Source organism: Leuresthes tenuis, unplaced genomic scaffold (assembly GCF_036924035.1).
Source record: "Leuresthes tenuis unplaced genomic scaffold, fLeuTen1.0.hap1 SCAF_22, whole genome shotgun sequence".
In the NCBI taxonomy this organism is placed as follows: domain Eukaryota; kingdom Metazoa; phylum Chordata; class Actinopteri; order Atheriniformes; family Atherinopsidae; genus Leuresthes; species Leuresthes tenuis.
In genome coordinates, this window is record NW_027325376.1 from 24,723,913 (window position 1) to 24,746,670 (window position 22,758).

The 22,758-nt window shown below is 37.9% G+C and overlaps 1 protein-coding gene and 1 long non-coding RNA gene across 2 annotated transcripts in view; one reads left to right on the forward strand and one right to left on the reverse strand.

Annotated features, from left to right (window-relative positions):
* The window catches only part of pelp1 (proline, glutamate and leucine rich protein 1), a 55,877-nt gene extending 40,963 nt beyond the window's left edge, over positions 1-14,914 (reverse strand). Inside the window, exons 1-9 of the mRNA XM_072376862.1 lie at positions 14,752-14,914; positions 14,465-14,529; positions 10,619-10,724; positions 5,316-5,465; positions 2,089-2,160; positions 1,905-1,964; positions 1,645-1,801; positions 1,360-1,492; positions 299-386 (exon numbers count right to left, since the gene is read on the reverse strand). Of these exons, the coding sequence (XP_072232963.1) occupies positions 299-386; positions 1,360-1,492; positions 1,645-1,801; positions 1,905-1,964; positions 2,089-2,160; positions 5,316-5,465; positions 10,619-10,724; positions 14,465-14,529; positions 14,752-14,892 (972 nt within the window). The 5' untranslated portion in view covers positions 14,893-14,914. The remainder of the gene's footprint in view (positions 1-298; positions 387-1,359; positions 1,493-1,644; positions 1,802-1,904; positions 1,965-2,088; positions 2,161-5,315; positions 5,466-10,618; positions 10,725-14,464; positions 14,530-14,751) is intronic.
* Positions 1-22,758, forward strand: part of LOC140281434 (uncharacterized) — a 103,101-nt gene that overhangs the window by 45,258 nt on the left and 35,085 nt on the right. The window lies entirely within an intron of this gene.

The window sequence follows — 22,758 nt, forward strand, 5'->3', positions numbered from 1 at the left end:
AAGCTGTTTTTCTCACTGTAAAACATTTAAGGATCGTCTACCTAGAGATTCGGTCCATGCAATAATTAATGCTGTACGGTTGACGCCGATTTCAGACCAACAACCATACTTATCATAGAAAAGAATTTTCTGAAACTATCACTGGCAGGACCCCAACCTCCCCACACATACATACAGAAATCATACCAAAGGGGGACTTTAATATCCAAATACATACTGAATGGAGAACTCTGTAAGCAATATAGTAAACCAGCTTGTCCAATAATTAACTTTAGTGTGTGTGCATATACACGCTCACCATGCTTTTGGAGCTGACAGCCAGAGCTCGGCACACCAGGTTAAGAATTGGTTTGACTGGCAGATGAACAGCTGAGGTGGGATCAACTCTGATGGACAGAAACAGAGAAACACAATTAATCATTTAAATCAAGGGAGTGCTTTTGTACATCGTTACTCTAATTTATCATTTTTACCAGTGTTGCTGTAAAAGATGTAGTCACACGAAAAAAAAGTATTTTAAAATGTAATTTTAATTTTATTTATATAAATACCATTTTGGATGCATTTGGTTCAGTTCATTGAGGTTTATTGTCACTCATACAGTAAATATGCACAGCACAAGGTACTGCAACACATGTTAGACAAGCTGGCATCGTGTTAACAAATAAAAATTAAACTTTGAGAATTAAAAAAAAAAATTGAAAGCTCTGAATATAGTTATAAAGCTATTATTTTAAAAAAAAAGAATGGGCAGACTAGAGTTTACACATCTTTTTTTTTTTTTAAATCTTTTTTTTCATTGGTTTACAATCACAAATATTTTGTATCTTCAAAACAACTATCATGTTGGTTTCATCAAAAGAATAAAAACTCTTCAAAAATCCTGTTCATTTCCAGCATGTTCTGCACCAAAATAAACAAGCACCTCCAAATAGGAACAATGAAGTATGTATGCAATCACAGATAAAACACTTGAAGGTATGTTAAGTGTTATGTCCCCATGCACCTTAGAGAGCATCAATTAGTGCTCCCAGTGGCCCACATAATGGTGCATACAGTTTTTATTTTATTTATTTATTTTATTGTTTGGTTGTTTGAATTTATGAATTTATTTCAGACAATTACCACAAAAAGTGATTGGTAAACAGTAGTTACAAAAAGAACAATCCAAACAACATATACATATAGACCAGTATTAGCTCAACGTCGCATTACATATTCGTATATAAATTTGAACATGAATAGAAACTAATAATATAAACAACATTTCCAACTGAATACACTATTTTCAAATATTAGTTTAGTGACTTTCTGCACAGTGGATTCTTTTTCAAAGTTTAGTATGTACATATATATTACCTGAGTGTGTGTTTAATTGTCTGACAGACAGCAGTATATCTGTGCTGGAGCTGAAGAAGCAGTAGTGGATCTGTTTGATCGAGACGAGCAAAAGCAAGCTCCACACCCGGACCTTGATATTGCACAGCTCCACCTGTGACAATACAAATAAATCATGTAAGAGCAGTACATCCTGCTATCAAATGGGGTTCTGCAATAAGTAAGCAAAAAAATCCTCTCTCTCTATGAATAACTATCTATATAGATCTAGATACATATATCTATATACACTGGAGATAGGTGTACCTGTTTCTGAACCTTGATAGATCTGAGCCAGTAGACCATTGGCTGAGGCAAGTAGACAGTGAATCTGATTAGTCCAGCCAGTAGCTCTGCCAACACCCATGGGTCTGTCCAACATACCCCCCAGACAGGGCAGATGACTATAACACTGGCAGGCCATCTGAGAAAATAATATCCCAAAGAAAAGAAAATAAGCTGAAAAGCATGAAATTTAAATTCAGAGTTTAGTGCCACTACACCTTTGATTACCAAGAATGACAGACCTCTTGTATTTTCTTGTTTGTGCTGTCCATTTTGGAGAGAAAATAGGCTCCTAATTTGTCCTTAATAAGGGAAAAAGGTGAATTAATGTATTTGCTAAAGACTTTAAAAGCTCTTCAAATTGAACTAAATAAAAGAAGTGAAATTCATTTTGCCTCTTCTAATTTCTACATGAAAGCATCTCACCCTGAGTGATCCACAGGCTCTGGGGTAGTAGACCATACAGGCTGTCATCCCCTCCATGGCCGCAAGTTCACACTTCAAAAACAGAAACAACAAATCATATTTAGTTTTTATTAAGGTTGAAATTCAAGTTGGAACTAAAAATGTTTTTCCTGATTAAATTAATTGGATTGTTTTAAACATTAACACATTAATCACAATTCAGTTATCAAATACAGGGGTAAATATCTAATAACATTTATTAGAACCAAAGATAACAGCTTTTGATTGCTTGTTTTCTAAGGTGAATATTTCAAAATTTAAATATTACAGTGTAACAAAATTAAAAATGTTTGTGTAACTACTGTTATGTCATGAATAAATTAAGACTAGTTATTGGGCAAACAAGCATTCCAAATTCCTTTGCTCATTTTTATACCTAATGAGTAAACAATTAATTTAAATCAATACATTTAGACAGAAATACATACATTTTAATAGTTATTGACTTTATAACTATTGCTGTATTTTATCATGCAGGTAACACACCTGAATCAACATTCTGACATAACACACCTGATAAGCAGCAAAAACTCATGTTATGCTTATCTTTTAAGTTGTTAATGATTGTACTGACAAATCATTGTTGACTTGAATAGCAAACAGACAAATGACACATACTGTACTATGCAAGCCACCCCTCAGTTTAATATTTTTCTTAGACAGACTTGCATGTAACAATTTACTTGTGGCCTAATTTTGTGATGAACAAATGGAGTTTCCCCAGTGGACGAAAGGGTGGGTGCTCTGCACCTTCAGGTCGGGGAGTGAGCTCTGATGTTGTTTGTGCCTATGTGCCTAACAATAGTTCTGGGTGCACATCCTTCTTGCAATGTCCAGGTGAAGTCCTGTAAAATGCCTTGCCTGAGGATCCATTGTCCTGCTGGGAGACTTCAGTGCTCATGTGGGCAGTTAAACCTAGAGTGGTGTGATTTGGAGGAATGGCCTGTCCAATCTGTACTTGCCTATCCCTGGAAACAGGGTTGCTGAGGTAGTTGGGACTGGATAGTGTAGTGGTACACAGGCACAAGGCACTGCATCCACTTCTGGAAAATAATGATGCTCTTTCTGGAGAGGAGTATGTGAGCAACTCCTACCTCAAGCCAGTTCTTCACCTTTTTGCCACATCAGTCCTGGTTGAAGATACTGAGGACACGGACCTGACTAAATCAATAAAAACCGAAGTGCTAGCATACCTCAATAACATATGAAGACCCAAACATCAAGGAGCTTTTGGATGTTGGATCACTACTGACAACATCCCTGCTATCAAGACCCGACTGAAGACAGAGATGGTAGACTTAGCACAACGTACACATCATCAAGTAAATAATATGTATGTATTTCACAAAAACACAAATTTTCTGTAAAATCCAACTGGAAAACTAATGGCTGTTTTTTTCATCTAATAGGAGAAGAGGTCTAGTACTGAAACTGTTCAAATTCCTCAAAGTGCACAGCCCTCGGGAGGAAAAAGGCAAAGAGGTCTCTTGGCAGTTTTTTCAAAACCAGTGCAGCCTCTCCTTCTTTGCTTGTAAAACTTGAAGATGTCGCAGAGGCAGAGAACCGTTACCTGGTGAGTCCTGCCACTGATGGAGAAGATGATCCCTTGGCTTGGTGGAGGGTGCACAAGATCAGCGACCCACAGTAGTGCACAAGCGCTCCCTCAGAGCGTCTTTTTAGCACAGGAGCAAAGGCAATATCCTGGTTTTCTTAGCAAAGAAATCTGTGAGCCACTGAGAACAAAACTGTTGGATAATTTTGGCTGGCAGTGCCATACTCAGTGAACTTTGGTCTGTGTGGTGTGTTATTGTTGTGTACTTGAGATAAGTGTTGATCTATATTATTATATTCAAATAGTTTTTTTTATTGTCCAATTCAAAAGTGCATTTCTCTTTTTTTTGTTTACTTTTTACAAAATATTTTGGTAATGGTAAATGGACTTGTACTTGTATGTTTCAGTTGTGTGAAACGTTACTGACTTGGGAGCATATCATTTTAAATGTTTCCAGTGTTTACAAAGTGCATGCCTTTGTTTAAATTACTTAAATGCACAGTGGCAAAGCCACAGATGTTTCTGTAATGAGCAGTTAAAAGGTAATTTACTTAAAGTCTTTTAATTTAATTCTAACAAATAGGCCCAAAAAATTTAAAAAAGATTTAAAAAATATTAAATCGCAATTGCAATATTTGTGGGGGGGGGGGTGAAAAATCTAAATAAATAAATAAAAATTGCACATTATTTTCCCAAAATCGTTCAGCCCTACTAAAATACTGTAAAATAATATAATTTTAAGAAATTAATTACACAAATTAATGGACAACTTGCAATTAAATCATAGCTAGAAATCACATCAAAGTCTGCAGAGCAGTGATACATAATTTGTTCTCAGCACAGGTCAACAGTGAACCATAGAGTCTCAGAAAACAGGCTGGAGACATGGAGATGGGGTACAATCTGTTCAACAAATGGTTACGAACCTATTCTGTAACTATCCCTGTAACTTTAGAAGTTTTCACATATAATTGACATATCTGTCAAAGGCCTGACCAATAAATCAATCAGGCTGGTTACTTCATTAGTTTAGTTTAATCATTTTCCAGTGATGTGGTGTCATGACGGGGTCATAGACTAAAGGGATTGACAAGCTATAATCAAGATATTGAAGATATTCATTGGGCACATTCAATACATCCGATAAAATGGGCAAAACAAAAAAAAGATTAAATAAAACACAGATGTAACACTCTTGAAATAAACTAAGCTATTGAGCTACAACCAAGTGAAAACCATGCCTCACTGCGAATAGTCAACTATCAAAATTCCAGATGTACAAGCTGTGAAAGTGCTAAGAGACATGACCAAAGTAAAGGTTGAAAGACAAAAGGTATAAATGACCAAGAGGGATTAATTGTGGAGTGATTGCTGGATTATCAATGGACAAAGGACAAACCTTTGAGCCGATGCTTTTTCAATACCATGAAGATGGAGGAGAACCAATGGCATAGGCTGAACTCACAAAGGATTATCTTTTTTGGGCTAAATGTAAACAAATAATCAAAAAAATAAAGTTCAATAACATTTTGGACGGGCTGAAAGAATTGCATTTCTTCATGAACAATGTTAATCCTGAGATATATGGGAGCCAGACTACCAATTTTTACAACCTTCCATTCCCCTGTTATCTTACCTCAGTTTTTAGGCCAAGCAAAGATGTCAAGATGCCCAGGATGGAGTTCAGGCCAACCTCCCTGGACAGCTCTGCTAGCTGGCGTGAGTACTGCAACAAGTCTTTCAGAATGTTTACAGCTAGCTGGATGGTCTGAACTGGAGCCTGAGACTACAACAACAAAGAATGAGGGACAGCATGAAGTCAAGTTCATTCACTTGGTGCAGACAAAATTGAAAAATTATGGGAATAAAATAAGAACACACAAATTGCTGATGAATTGGTCATGGAGTTGGTCAATTGAAAAAAATCTAATCAAACAAAGTAAATCTTTAAAACAGAAACAAATAAAACTAATAAATTAGGGTTGGGCGATATGATATTAGATCGTGAAGGATTACAACGTGAAGACAATCCATCAAACTGCAGAGATCGTGGGATCGTCTAAGGCACATTCTATAAATTGCAGTTCTATGCTGATGCGCACCAGACCTATTACATCCGTCAACCTGACGACCAATCATAGCAAATAACGGGCAGTGACGCGCTTTCTTACCCGCCTCCTTGTTTGTGTGTGTAGCAGCATGGAGAGCCGTGGCTGAAAGCCAAACAGAGGAGTTGGTCGGTTAAAAAAAAATTCCACCTGCATTATATGGAATTGGTTTGGATTTTCCGCAACTGATCAAGCGCAAGCAAATGTAATTTGCAAAGTTTGCACAGAAACGGTTCACACGGCAACACGATGAACCTGTTCAATCACTTGAAGAGGAAGCATCCCAAACAGTATGCTGAAAATTTGCGAGGGGCCCGGCGGCACCTAGCGTAAGACCAAAACAGACAACATTAACACAGGCATTTGACAAAGGCACTCCATATGACAAGTCAAGCAAGCGATGGAAAGAGGTAACAGAAGCAGTTACCATTTACCTTATCTTGCAAAAGATATATGGTACCGTTCAAGACGGTAGAAAACGCGAGGTTCAAACGCCTGCTTAAAGTAGCTGACTCGCAGTACGAGCTGCCAAGACGAAAATACTTCTCCATGCCACGTCTCTACTCTGAATGCCGAGAAAAGATTGAATGCAAAAGTTGAGTTTTTTGCAATAAGCGATCTGTGGTCCAGCCGCACTGGAGCCTTATTTGAACCATTCATTATATTGATGACTGGAAGCTCCGACTCAGCAAACAACCTACTTCCCCAGAAGATCACACGGAGGAGCTCATGGCGCATTTTTCAATTTAAGATTGTGATAAAAATCGAAATCGGGATTTTATTTTTAAAAAATTGTGATGCGATACTTTTGCCATATCGCCCACCCCTATGATAAATAAAAAAACTCAGAGGTATGCACACATCTGATTATACAGTAGGATAAAAATAAATAGATAAAACTATAAGACCTGAATTTCCCCCAGATGTGCCCAGTTATGCATAACCAGGTGTAATCACAGGAAAAACCTTCTATAAACATCAGCCAAAGACAAAAGATGACCAATTTCCAAGTCTTACTACAATGTATTTCAATTGAGTTAAGTAAAACATTTCAAGTTTGGAAAAACAAAAGAATAAGAGTCCTGTGATGAAGCTGATCAATAAATATCTGTGAACTACAAAAAACATGAAAGATAATGAGATAGTATAACAGCACAGAAATTCTGACTGAAATAGAGGCCCAGTCTGAATTCTTGCACAAGTAACAGTTGCTATGTTTACATGTAGAAATATTTCTTCAATCAAACTGAAATCATTCTGATTATAATAATTTTTTTATTTACAATAATAATTTAACCATTTACATGAGCATTAAACATGGGTGTGTATTTACAGACTGTAAGGGATTCAGACCATAAGCGACATGGAGAGACGCCCTATTAAAAGGTCAATAGGATGAATAAAAGTAGAATATCATTTATTTAATCATTTCCATATTATGGATAGCTGCAACCATTTCACAAATTCGAGACCAGCTGTCTGATGACAAATGGGATAAGGCTCTTACTAGGATCCACTCTTCTTCCATATGTTCCAGACATGCTTTAATACAGTTTAAAGTGTTGCACAGATTACATTTCTCAAAAGCTAAGTTAGCAAGAATATTTCCAAATGTAGACCCATTAATGTGACCGATGTAAACAGACCCCGGCAACTTTCCATCATATGTTCTGGTCTTGTCCGAAACTTTTTCCTTTTTGGTCATCCTTTTTTGAAGTCATCTCTAAAACTTATGCTTATAACGTCTCACAGTCTCCTTTGGTTGCTGTTTTTGGTTGGTTTTCTGATCCAATGGTATCTGTTCCTACTGTTCTTCTACAGACGGTCATTGCCTTCTCCTCCTTACTAGCTAGACGCTTAATCTTATTCAAGTGGAAGGCTGCTATTCCTCCATCACGTCACCCCTGGATTAGGGACGTCATGCAGAATCTTTTTTTTTCCTCCTGTGACAAATTTTGTCACGTTGATTTTGGATTTGTTCCGTCTCTGTCGGAATTGTTTTTCTGTATCTGTACATATTTGTAATACAGAATATGATTTTTTTTTTTGGGTATGATTATTGAAAAAACTACAAATAAAGTGTTTAAATAAAAATATGGTAATGTCATGTTTGCTATGTTGCTGCAAAATAGCAAGAACACAAAGATGAGGCAGTTTGTAAACTGGCCTTTTAACCACACCACGTGTTTGATTGAAAACACACGGGGAGACGGCTTTTAGTTATTATGGCCCCCGATTGTGGAACAGCCTGCTCAGGGTCACAGACTGTTGATGTTTTTAAAAAGAGGCTCAAGACTCACCTTTTAAAATCAGTCTTTTATTGGATTTGATTTTATATTTCATTTTTAAAATCAAACTTTTTATCATATTTCATTTTTTTTCTATATTATTTTAATCATACATTTTAAACTCCATGTTTTAGTTAGACATTTTAACTATATGAGCTGAAAAGCTTTTTATCTATTTTGTTAATTTTACACCTTTTTATCTTATTTTACTGTTTTAGTTTTTCAGTTTTTAGCTCCAGTGTTTCCTCATGGGGGCCTACTACACTGGGAGCTGCTTTTGGTCCACTGAGGGGGGTGCTGTTCTGTGGACTGCTCTGGCCCGGGTGGCTGGAGGACTCTGCACCTTGGTGTAGGTCCTCTTGTCTGCTCGGGTTGGGACTCTCTCTGTGGTGGCACTCCTTGTGGTCATGGCCCAGGAGCCCTCTCAGTGTGGTCGGCCCCCCAAGGTGGCTTTTTCCTTACCCTAGGTCTGGGTGCCCGGCCATGTCTCTGTCTGATAGGTGCAGTGGGTTGGAGCTTGTGTGTGCATGCATGTGTGTGCGTGCGTGTGTTTGTCTACATGTTTCTCTGGGTACTTATGGGGGTGGGTGGGTTGGTATGTTCTATCGTTATATATTGTTATATTTTATATTGTTTTTAGCCTATGTGAGGCACTTTGTGTTGCTTTTAAAGTATGAAAGGTGCCATATAAATAAAATTTGATTTAATTTCATTTGAATTGAACTTTGCAAAATTACGGTATCTTACTCTACAATACAATACCACAAGTTGGAGGACTCACCTGATAGCTTGCCACTCAAATGAGGCAGTTGAGGCAACACATTTAAACAAGTTAACATCAGGTGTCGACCGACTGCCTTCATAAAGCAGTTTGCACAGTCAGTGGGTCTACATGATGAGATTAACTTGATTATAGCTATAGTTGGGTTCTGCTCCTCATCTGAGGGTAATTATCCTTTGTTACATGGCGGTGAATGAATCGAATCACTGGCACAAAGCATGCAATACCACAGTAGATAAGTGGCGCTGTACCCATTTCAACTATCGCTAATAGAGCCACTTCCTGTTGGGGTCTTCACCACCACCAACAACAAAACTAAGGCATTCGAGAAAGATGGCGAACGCAGAGCAAGATGAAGCTGCGTCCCTCTACATTTGTGATGATCTGGTTATGGCACAAACGTGATACACAACGGCGCATTCTCCATCGCGTTGTTTGTTTCTTTCTGACGGCGGCGACAACAACAGTAATATCACCTCCTTCGACTTCTGGGTGACGATCGCTCGATCCTAACCACTTTCGTCTCCAGCCACGTTAAGTGGGCAATCGGATCGAGTTATCCTGGGGTCTTAATTTGATAGCAAGTAACCCGATCCGATTTCTTGTCGGATTAAGCTTGTTACATGAGCTGAATAACTCAATCTTATTGTAGTTTAGCCATTAATCCGATCTGATCCGATTGCCCACATGTAACCGCACTGAGTGAATAATGGTAAGCACTTTGACAGAGGCTCATAAAAATGCCATCACCAACAAGATATCAAGATTTGTATGAAAAGATATGCTACCCATTGGCATTATTTCAGGAGAAATGTTTTAAGAACTTATCATGGAAAAATTCCACTACTATCTCATCCAACATTAGGCGCATTCCCACTGTAGGAACCTTTTCCTATAACCTTTTCAGGAATAGGGTCATTTTTTCGCGCTTTCGGACATACAGGAACTAGGGACCACGGCCCTCAAGTTCCTATAACCATTTCAGCGCCTTCTTCGAAGCAGGGTCTTTTCTGGGTTCCATAGAAACACATATGACATAGGTGTTTGGTGGTTGGTAGCTACGCCCCTTGTCTGAAATTACACATCGTCTCCATTGTCTGCGGCGCTCCGCTCTCCTTCTCGATCTTCTCTCGCTTGTGTGCTCTTCCAGCCTCGATCTTAGATGCCTGATGTGATCGTCCATGATTAATATTACCGTCATGCAGACCATGAACACGGTGGCCTCCTCGCTCTTAGGTAAGTATCAGGCTTCTTGGTGGTGTTGTTTTCTTGCATGACACCAGTCGCTGTCAAGGTCCCTGACTCGTGCGAATACAAAATGAAATAGTTCCCCTGGGGAAGGGCATTTCTTATCAGGAAATTCGAGGTGGATAGTCCTTAGAACTGCGTTCTCAGAACGTCTCTGTCCGAATGCAGCCATTGTACAGCTGTAGGACTCAACATGGAACACATTAAGACAATACTAAAGGATAAGGCATCTGCTGTAACCACAGGTCTAGAACGTGACTGGACACAAAGTGGAAAAACTTTTTTCTGATGATGAACCTTTTATTCCAATACCATCATACCATGAAACATTAATAAACTAACTATTTCTTCTTAAGATTATCATACTGTCAGAATCTCAAACCAGCCCTGGCCTTTACCTGAAAAAGTTTTGAATTTTGTCATTTCAAGACAATTTTTTCTTTTGTCTTTTTAATTTTTTTTAATCTATCAGTTAGGATGTTGATGTGCCAACCAATATGTGTTTGCATCATACCTGTATGACCTGCTGAAGGGAACGCAGCCAGGAAAGGCAGTGTTGCTGGAACAGATCACTTGAGCTGTCCTTAACCAGCAGAGAGAGTATACAGAGCCCTTCAAACCTGCTCAAAGATATGTGCACACAAACAATTACAAATACAGAAATATGCATCCATCACATCAGAGAAAGACATTCCTTGATACTCACTTTGGCCATAACCCTATCTTCACACATAAATACATTTAACTGTATTCATGGGAGCCTGCACCACAAAGCAAGTTCTATTATATTTATTCTACATCTTAAAATAATCTAAACCAAATAATTATGTGGTGTTATGAAACTATTTATCTACACAGTACATCAACCCAGTTTTTACACATATATGCATGCTGACATAAAACAGGGAGTTTGCATCAGATGACCAACCACAATGATGGATCTGATATTTAAAATTTATAACAAAAAGGGTCAACTGCATATTTATAGCTGACTGAAAGCAATGTAGCTGTTTCATTCAATGCAGCCAGGAAGGTTGGTAAAGAAAAACATTAATATAATGTGCTGCATATTAAAGCATATCAAAAAGTTTCAAGCTTGTGCTGAAAAAGACCTGTATATGATGAGATTTGGTGAAAATGATCAGCTGTAAACTTCCATACGCCTATGCCATGAAGAAAACGACAAGGAGACGGTTTATACATTTTAGTTTTTTTTACATTTTGTAAAACTAAATGACAACTTTATTTTATAGAATTTTAATAGTTTTGTGTCTGCATCTGTTCAAAAATCACTTACTGTGTGTTGTTTAGATTTTGGAAAATATATTAATATATTTGTATGTATATACTATGTAATAAACTACACTATTGCCCTATTGATTAATGAATAGATACTTTGTCATTGCACATAAAAATTATGTATAACGAAACTTTGTTTGGCATTCCCATTACGAGCAGCATAGCAGATAAGATAAATATGTAATAATAATAATACATACACTAAAGTGCAGCATTAGTGTTCACAATATTACACAATTTCTTAGTACTGGACATCTCAAAAGTCCTCGGCCTGTGTAAATGTGTGTGTGTGTATGTCTCTCTCGGGGGTTGTTCAAAGTGGGGTTCAGCAGTATGTCAATTGCCCTTGCTTTCGGGACCCTAAACCTGCCAGACGGAAGAGTTTTGAATAAGGTGTGACCGAGGTATAAGGAGTCCTTTCTGATGGCAGTTTGAGGAGGTGGCTTGAGTACTCCACCACTTCTCCACTGATACTCAGGCTACTGTGATGTTTGCTTTGTTTTCCTTTAAACAAATGATTATTTCTTTGGATTTCTTTGCGTTGAGGTCCAGGTCGTTGTTCCTGTACAATGTGGAGAATGTCAGGATTTCTTTATATGCAGCATCCTAAAATACTAGGATTTTCAAGTTGACTGAGAGGCATCCATGCGAAGTGGAATTGGTCAAAACCAGGAGGAATGATGATGTGGGTCATCATTAGTCTCTCCATGCATTTCCTGATTACCAGCATGAAAGCAACAAGCTGATAATTATTCAGAGTTGTGACAGCAGACGTTCTGGGCACTGGAATGGTGGTGGCAGTTTTTTTTTTTTTTTTTACAGCTTGTTATAATGAATGATTAAAGTTCTGTGAAGTTTTGTGAAGATTGAAGCAAGCTGGTTGGCACATGCTTTCAGCACATAGCCTTGCAGTGGCTTGCAGCCCTCTCCTTCACTCAACACCTTGAACTATTGGCATTCATACCCTCCTGGGATATGACAGTCATGACAGTTATAAATGACAATAACATGTGGAAACTGAAATGATAATAAAAGTCAGTATATCCAAAGAGTGCAAAGGAAGAGCTGCTATTCAATATAGTTAATTATAATTATTAAAATAACTGAGCTCTAAGAAACTACACCATGTGCGTGCAACTCCCTGGAAGTGGTAATAATGTCTCAACCAAATAACTTCAGCTTATGTATAGTCTGTTAAATCAACAGATAAAAAGTGCTCTATCTTAAAGGATGGGATTACCAATAAGGAGTTTATCTTATTGGCTTCTGCGTTTAAAAAAAAAAAAACTATTACATTTTCAATAGTTGAATAAATTGTTTTTTATTTTTTTAAAAATCACTTTTTTTTATTATTAATTTTCTAATTAAACAGAAGTCAGGTAGTTTTTATGATTTGTCTGTATTGAACAACTTATTTATTGATAAATATTGCAGTAAAGAAGGAAATATGAAAATGTTTCAATTAAGTTGATTTTAGCTGTGCTAAACTATTTTCAGTTGGGAGCACCAGGGCTGGGAGTGAAAAAAGTTAATCTGGAGATGTTTATCAAAACCATTAAAGGAGAACTCCGGTATCTTTAAACCTAGACCTGTTCTAGACCTGCCAAACTGTTCTCGGTGAGTAGATAAACGTATTTCATGCCAGAAATAAGGTCGTGGTTTAAAAATACCGGAGTTCCCCCTTAAGTTGTCATTTTTCCTTTTGTGGTATAGAAAATGTTACTGTGTATCAAAATGTTTTGTTGGTATTGGTATCAAGTCAGAAATGGTAGTAATACTAACAACCCTACTACAAGTGAAAATGTGTCTTTATATTTAAATTATAACAGTGTTTAAGTTGATCTATAGCCCAATGTGAGTAAAAAAAATAAATTAAATTAAAAAACGTTCACTTGGTGAATAATCCAGTACACATATATGCTTCAAGGATTTTCACTGAATAAAAGTTTAATCTTAAAACAATAATTCATAAATAATGTCAGAAGAAGGGAGCTAGTAAAATGAAGTTTTATCAAAATACTACAATCACTGTGACTCAGAAAGATCCAAAATATAAATCCTGTCTACAATAATATCATTGAGGTCACTTTTAATTCTGACTTTTACAAAAAGATCAGAAGGCTTAACTACTAATGTCCTTTTTCTTGCCCACCACAGAATATGATAAGACGGTGTTATGTGCAGCAGCGTTTGAACAAACCAATTTATTGGTTAAAAGTATTTATCTAAAATTATGGTTAAGTGTATGGAAACTTGTTACTTGTACTGTAAGCTACAAATTTATTTCCATAGAGAGCAGGTAATTTAAAATCAATAACAAGCAATCGCATCAGATGTGAAGATATTTAAATTTTGACAAAAAAATTGGGATTTAAATAGAAATAAAAAATTACATAATTAAACTCAAAGTATAGACACATTAATATCTGTCCACTTGTGAACGCCCAAGTCGCATGTTAAACATAGTTTAAACATAGTTTGAATCACCAAGACAATGACATGCCATTCCTGTGTCTATATGTATTGATCCATCTGATTTCTTTTTCAATATTATTCAAACAAGCTGGAATAAGAAAAGAGCGGGTGTGTCTTCTTGGTCTCATCTGTTGTCAGAGTTTTGTGATTTTTAACTGTTTTATCTGAGCAAAGTGAGATATAAAGAAGCTGTACTTAAAGATTTTAGATTTCTACATAATAGCACCAAATTTACGATGTGAAGATTACCTAAACTTTGATTATCTAACAAAACAGTTATCTCTTTACTATGAGATGTCATTATCATATGATGAGCATATCCGACCAACAACGAAATGTGTCCTATCTGCAATCTGCCAATCACGCATGTATGTGACGGCCCAAAAAAAAGAATTATACTTAAAAAACCATAGAAAGTTGTTCAGTGAGCAGTGCTGTAACTGTGTGTAAAAACACCCTCCGTCGTCAACTGTAAGATTTTTTTAAAACCACAAATAAGGAAATAATTACATAAAAACAGTCGAGACGTAAAAAACTTTTTACGTCTGAAAAACTATATCAGCAAACACGAACAGTAATTTCTTACCTGCTTTTGCTCGAACTTAATTTAGCATTGGTGAAACCCACGAGACCCGCGACATCGCTAGCGCCCTGAGAAGACAAATACTTCCGTTAATTAACTATTAACTGCATATGGAGACTGCAATTAACAGCATATGGCAGCACCTCAGACTCAGGTACAGACAATACTACTGAAAGTCAAAATATCAGGTCGGTAATCATCGAATACTGGAACGGATGCAGCAGAATGACTGTAGCTTGCGCTAACATAGAAGCATTTAAGCCAACGTGTTTCTCAGGGCAATATTCTACCTGTATCGGGTATACGCCATGTTCTCTGTATTTGGCCAACACATCAGGCAAATACTCTGGACGCTGTTCTTTTAGAACCAACACCAAACCTTCTGTAAGTCTCATTGCAGATGTGCCATGCAGCCAAGCCGATGTAGCCATTGTCCCTCTCAGCCAAGAAAACGTCACTATTGCGCGACGTGATGTCACGCTCACAACGTTCCCCGTCCTGATTAACACCGTCGCGTTATCCCCATTTAAAATAAAATACATGTTGCGCGTCTACATTTTTTGTACGGCCAAGCACATGGGCTGCAAAAGGCGCCTTTTAGAGAGGTCATCATTTGTCATCAAATTGTTTGGAAAAAAGCATCACAATAGTTAATTTAGGCATCACTTATGTCTTAAGCTTTTGCTCAAGTTTAAGGTGACTTGAGTCTAAGTTGTCATCTGTATTAGTTGCTGTTGCCACAAAGTAGCCCTCTACAGACTACCTATTTGTGTCAACATTCTTTGTCATGGCAGATAGTCTGCATTACACAGTTGAGTCAAGTACACAACCTGTCATCAAAACCTGGGCATCTGGTGTGCTATTTAATCCTGTAAACACAAACATAATAAAACTATTCTCACAGCCATACCAAAACACCATGAAGGTAGTTACTCTATGAATCCAAAAGGGGTATTGTTTAGCAGTGTAAGTTAGAAACAGATGCTATTGAACAATGCCAAAAATGTATTTGTTAGGCCACAGTGATGTATCCTTCATTTGGTGTAAAAAGAATTCTTAACGGTCAATGGACAGAGGAGTTGTATGCATCTCTTACATTTGTACAGAATAATTCCAATCTTTCATTTCGTCTAGTGGCACAATTGACAAACTTTTTCGAAAATTAAAACTGTAGCAGAGAGCATTATGTTGTTGAAATCCTCAACGACTGTCAACAATCCATTTATCCTTCGTTTACGGTCTGCTTCTTGGGTCCTAAACATCTTGTGACACAGTGTTCTGAGCACACATCCTCTCCTTCAGTGACATAACCGATATTATACCATCCGTTGTTAATAAGCACTGCAAGAGCTCATTTTTTAATTTTGACATACTTTTTAATGTGTTTTAACTGTACAGTCTGAAACCCAGGCAGACAGGCTTTAGAGTTCAATATTTGCTCCTGCATTCATGTCTCAGTGAAACGCATAATAATAAATTCATGATATTGCTGTGTCCTCATGAACAATCCAAATTCTTCTATTTTGTTTGCTAGAAACTTCACATTCCCCATTATAATTTAGGGGAAGAGATGGTTTAAACATGCTCTTTAACCATCTTGCTCCTGCCCAATATCAACAACCGTTTTGTCAGGAACGTGGTGTGGAAGGGAGGACCCAGATGCAGACTTAAACAAAAACTTGATTTCTATTTTAAAAAACGAGAACAAAAGGCGGGACAGAGCCGGATATAAAAAAAGATACTAAATTGTGAACAAACAAAACAAGACAAGCCTATGATTGTGAAATAAATAAACAAGACTAGACTATGACTTGGAAACAAAAGAGGCAAAACCTGACCTGACAAACCGTGACCGTGAACTATGGGAAAAGGTGAGGTAAGGATTCTACATGTGACTGGGGAAACCTGGAAACTAAATACCAAGGGAGGTGATTGGTGATGGAGTGCAGCTGTGAACAAAAAACAGGTGACTTGGGTGAATCTAATGTGACAGGGGAAAAAACATGACCGGAAATTAACCTAAAACCTGAAAACAAGACAAGACAAAACAAAACTCAAAATGTGACGTGATACATTTCTCTTCAACTTTGGGGATTTGGGGTCTTTATCTGGACATTATTTGTCTTTTGTTAAACTCATTAACTGCTCCCATTTGTAAACAACTCTTCCCCTGTTATGATCAGTGTAATTTAAAGAGAGAATTAGCACACTCTTTCAAAATACTATAGAAACCAAATAATGTGGAAGTCATGTTGGTCAAGCTGATGATACCAAAGCAGTTCCAGTGTTACGGGTAAGTTAACAAAATTAGAGTATAAGAGATTAGCTGACCTCTCTCTTATGAATTAAGTCATATGACAATTTATGCGGCCATTTTTAGTATTATTTGAAAAATAAACAAGTTACCGGTAGTTACAATTGTCTGTTTCTATCTAACATAAGCAAACACTTTTGTAGTCACCACAGCCAGAGCCTGTAGGCAAGTATTTACCTAAATGATTTGCAGTTGTTTGCATGTGTTGGCATACAAAACTTTTTCTTTGATTACTGGAGTTGTTAAAGTTAGAAACACTTAATAGACATCTGGTCTTAATAAAGCTAGCCATCTTAACAAGGTTATATTTTGCAAGATTGTTTCCTTCAGTCAGCTTTGAACATTTTCAGACAGTGAATCAGAGACATTTGATAACAGCAGCAGCATAAATTTGGATGCTCATAGTAAAAGGAAAGTGTCACTGTATAGATGGCTAATTCATATTTCTTCATTGAAAAGTTGACATGCGGAAGCATGGAGGCTGTCTGTGATGACTGAGTAATGTTTCCACACAGGATCCAAAAAGTATCAAAGTATGTCATGGTCAGAAACGGACTATTGTATTTTATTAGAAAATTAGAAATCACTTTTCCAAGAAACACCCAACACCTAACATGAAACATTTACAAGAACACATTCTGTAAGCACAAACAACACAATAAATCTTTATTTAGAACTATTACACTAATCACAGCGAGAGAGTTCCAGGTTCGATCCCCACCTGGGGCCTTTCTGTGTGAGTTTGCATGTTCTCCCCGTGTATGCGTGGGTTCTCTCCAGGTACTCTGGCTTCCTCCCACCATCCAAAAACATGCATGTTAATTGGTGACTCTAAAATTGTCCATAGGAGTGAGTGTGAGCATGCATGTTTGTTTGTCTCGTTTGTCTCTGTGTGGGCCTGTGATGGACTGGCGACCTGTCCAGGGTGTACCCTGCCTCTCGCCCAATGACTGCTGAGATAGGCTCCAGCCCCCCTGCGACCCGACCAACGGATTAAGCGGGTATAGAAAATGGATGGATGGATACAGTAAAATAATTATTCACGTTGGCGGTAATGACACCCGGTTACGCCAATCGGAGGTCACTAAAATTAATGTTGCATCGGTGTGTAATTTCGCCAAAACAATGTCGGACACTGTAGTTTTCTCTGGACCCCTGCCAAATCTGGCAGTGATGACATGTTTAGCCGCATGTCCTCATTCAATCGCTGGTTGTCTAGATGGTGTCCAGCAAACAACGTGGGCTACATAGATAACTGGCAATCTTTCTGGATAAAACCTCGTCTGATTAGGAGAGACGGCATCCATCCCACTTTGGAAGGAGCGGCTCTCATTTCTAGAAATATGAACAAATATGTTAGTCATCCAAAAACATGACAACCCAGGGTTGAGACCAGGAAGCAGAGCTGTAATATTCTACCCTTCTCTGCGGCTTCCCCCCTGCTGCTGCCTCTCCAATCAATAAACACAAGAGAAGCAAATTCAGAAAACCTAAAAAAATTATAATTCAAAACAAAATGTTTAACCGAACAAAAACATCAAACAGCTAAATGTGGGTTGTTGAATATTAGATCTCTCTTTTCCAAGTCTTTGTTAGTGAATGACTTGTTTTGAGATCATCATATTGATACACTGTATTTTATCTTACAGAAACCTGGCTGCAGCAGGAGGATCATGTTAGCATTAAAGGGGAACTCCGGTATTTTTAAACCTAGACCTTATTTTTGGCATGAAATACATTTATCTACTCACCAAGAACAGTTTGGCGAAAGTCGGTGTCCTTCAGAAGCTATTTAATATAATAAAGCTATATAATGGAGTGAACAGGGCAAAGACGATGCAGCCTCTAAATAAGGCATTATCTGTCTTTATTTCATCAATACTTTAAGAAGAATGAATGAATGAACGCGTACTATAGCTCTGTTAGCTCATAGCTACTGTTATGTGGCTACTTACATCTATAGGAGAGCTAACGGAGGAAATTCTACACACACCTCTACTGGAATGACACGCATGGCTGCAGCACAGCTCATTCACTTCGGTAAGAACGTCCATCTTACTTAAAGTCGTTGTTCACGTTGCTGTCACAGAGCAAGGAGTAAATAAACTGTGTTCCAGGGGTGCGTGTGGATGAACTGGTCCTAGTAGAGTGCCTGTGTAGAAATCCCTCCGTTACCTCTCCTATAGCCGCAAGTAGCCATATAACAGCACCTATGAGCTAACAGAGCTATAGTACACGTTTGTTCATTTATTCGTCTTAAAGTATTGGTAGATATTGAAAATGGCAGCCTAAGAATTTAGTTTAATTCTATATTACACTCCATTGGATTTTCTCAAAGTGTTCACAGACCTACTCACTGCCTTAATCATACCCTTGACCTTGTGCTGACTTATGGCATTGAGAGTGAACAGTTAACAGTGTTCCCTCATAACCCTGTCTTGTCTGACCATTTTTTGATTACTTTTTAATTTACATTACTTGACTACACAGCTTCTGAGAAGAAATTTACATATAGAAGGTGTCTACCAGAGAATGCTGTAACCAGATTTAAAGAGTTAATTTCATCATCCTTTTCTTCACTGCGATGTGCAGATATGACAGAGGACGGCTACCTAAATTTTACTCCAGTAGAACTTGACTCTCTTGTTGACAGCACTATAGCTTCAATGCGTACAACACTGGACAATGTTGCCCCTCTGAAAAGGAAGGTAATCAGTCAGAAGAGGTTGGCTCCTTGGTATAATTCACAGCTGTGTGCGTTAAAACAGACTGCAAGAAAGCTGGAGAGACAGTGGCGTTCCTCTAATTTAGAAGAGTCTCAATTAGTCTGGAAAGATAGTTTAATAACGTTTAAGAATAAAGCTAGAACTGCTTATTATTCGTCATTGATAGAAGAGAATAAGAATAATCCCAGGTTTCTTTTCAGCACTGTAGTCAGGCTGACAAAGAGTCTGAGCTCTGTTGAGCCAAGTATTCTAGAAACAGCACTGGTGAAAGTTACCAATGATCTACTCTTAGCCTCTGACAACGGACTTGTGACTGTGCTTGTCCTGTTGGATCTCAGTACTGCAGTCGATCACAGTCTATTACAGAGACTTGAACATGTTATTTTCCCTTGCTATACTGATGATACTCAGCTGTACTTATCTATGAAACCAGATGAAACCAACAGGTTGGTCAGACTACAAGCCTGTCTTAAAGACATAAAGACCTGGATGACTCAGAACTGTCTACTTTTAAATTCAGACAAAACTGAAGTTGTTCTCTTTGGACCTGAGCGCTTCAGGGAGAAATTGTCTAGTTATATAGTTACTCTAGATGGTATTTCCCTGGCTTCTAGTTCTACAGTGAGGAACCTTGGAGTTATTTTTGACCAGAATTTATCATTTGACACAAATATAAAACAGGTTTCTAGGACTGCCTTCTTTCACCTTCGTAATATTGCTAAAATCAGGAACATCCTGTCTCAGGGTGATGCAGAGAAACTAGTCCATGCATTTCTTACTTCAAGATTGGACTACTGTAATTCCTTATTATTGGGCTGTCCCACAAATTCTCTGAAAAAACCTTCAGCTGATCCAAAATGCTGCAGCCAGAGTTCTGATGAGAACTAACAGGAGAGATCATGTTTCTCCAGTTTTAGCTTCTCTTCATTGGCTCCCTGTTAAATTCAGAATAGAATTTAAAATTCTTCTCCTCACATATTAAGCTCTTAATGACCGAGCTCCATCATATCTTAAAGATCTCATTGTAAGATATTTTCCTAACAGAGCACTTTGCTCCCAAACTGCAGGTTTACTTGTTGTTCCCAGAGTTTCTAAAAGCAGAATGGGAAGCAGAGCCTTCCATTGTGGCTCAGGTGATCCTGAAACATCCCATAGTTAAGCTGCTGTAGGCCTAGCCTGCTGGTGGGCCTCTTATGTCACACCTTTCCTCACTTTACTCTCCCCCCCCCCCCCGATTATTTTCTCAAATGATATCATGTACATTTGGCATTATTGTTGTCATTAACGTTTCCCTGTTCCAACAGGTATTCTTTGAATGATTTTATGGTGTTTGTTGTCCCCTCTTTTCTGTCCTCTTACACCTCAGCAGGTCGAGGCAGATGGCCACCTGTGAATTGAACTAATTTAGAATTGAATTAATTGGATTATGATTACAGTGAACTGAACTCCAGTTGGTTTGAATTGAATTGTATCATTGAAGTGTCTTGAGATGACATTTGTTGTAATTTGGCACTATATGAATAAAACTGTATTGAATAAACTGAATTGAAGTACTCCGGGTTGGGTATGTAGGATTCCTTAGCAGGAAATGACAATATAGGCTGAGAAGGTTGAATATCAGAGGTCTGTTTCACAAAGCAGGTTTAGTGAAAACTCTGAGTTTATTAACCCTGAAATGAGGGAACTCTGAGGGAGTTTTCCATTTCACAAAGGGAGGTAACTGAAACCAGAGAAAGAGGGGTAACTCTAGCCTGTTTCAGAAAGAGAGGTAACTTAAGCTCACGGTCAGTTACCGTAGTACCAGACTCTATTAACCTAACCTGGTCGGGACTAGGTTTTTCTCAACAAACCTCGAGTTTCTCTCTGTCTCCGCCCTCTTTCAGCCACAGACTCCATTTGATTTCCTCATTAAGTTCTTCAGTCAGCAGGCGAGTTTTGGTGTTGCCTAGTTCTTATAGTTCTATAAGTCCATTAGGCACAATAGGAGGTGACTTTTTCACGAACATGGCATGTCCCTTTGACAACAATCCCGTGGATGGAGGGAGAGAATTAAATATTCGTCGAGAGAAGGTTATCAGACCACGCATAGATGTTTTAGCATTTCCAGACAATTATTTTTTTGAGCGGCACCATCAGAATCTGTTGGGACAAAAGAAAAAAAGACATAAAAGACAAATAAATATTTGTATGAATAGGTTTTAAAAAGATATCTATGGGCTTATTACAAGGCACTTGTGTCTTAGGGGGTGAACTCAGAGGATGAGCTCCCTCCAGGGATTCCCTCAGCCCCTGGCCTTCCAATATTCTAGTTTAGGGCCAGCTCCTCTGCCTCTGTTAGAGGTGGCGGCGGTGTTTTCTGTTGGCCCAATGAGCTTTGCAGACTTTACAGCCTTTAGGAGAAACCACAGTACTTTGGTGTACAGCTAAATTCCATCCTGGACTGGAGGACCAACTATTCTGTGTACAGGAAGTGGAAGAGCAGTCTCAATTTTCTGAGGAAGCTAAGAATCTTAATAGTTTTCAGTAGGATGCTGAATGTGTTCAGTCTGTTGTTGTGTCATGAACAGTACCGTCAAGATCCGCAAGGTGAAGCGCATCAGTACCAGAGATGTTAACTGGTTTAATAAACACTATCATAAAACTGGCTAAATCACTGGAAAGAACTTTGAAACATTGGAGTCACAATTACTTGAGAACTAGAAAAAACTAATTGTGTTTGTACGACCAAAAGTGGACTTTTTCTGCATGGGTTTATGTCTACAATATACATATGTTTGGCCAACTGAAACTGTACAAAATCAAGCTTCTCGGAACTGGGCTAACACACACAGGTAGGGGATCTAATCACTCTTACATGTAAATGCATGACCAAAATAAAATGAGTTTAGGCACTCTGTACATGATTTTTTGCAGCTTTTTGGAAAAACAGCAAGACACAGGAAGTCACTGAACCAAACAACTTCTCTCCATCATGGGAAATCCATCAACATCACTGAAATGGTCTAGATATGAGCTAGGTTGCCTATTTTGGGAACTGTTGTGTTATACTATGGTTTGCTGAAAATCAATCTGATTTCATTATTTCATGGTATATTCAAAATTGACTTATGTAGAACTGAATGAGAAAATATTATGGCTTCAAGTCAGTTATTCCAAAATACAGGTGTAAACAATTTTTAAACGATTACATGTGTTCTTTGGGACCTGCACAAGACTATGGTCAAGTTTGCAGATAAGAACGTTACTTCCTATTTTAA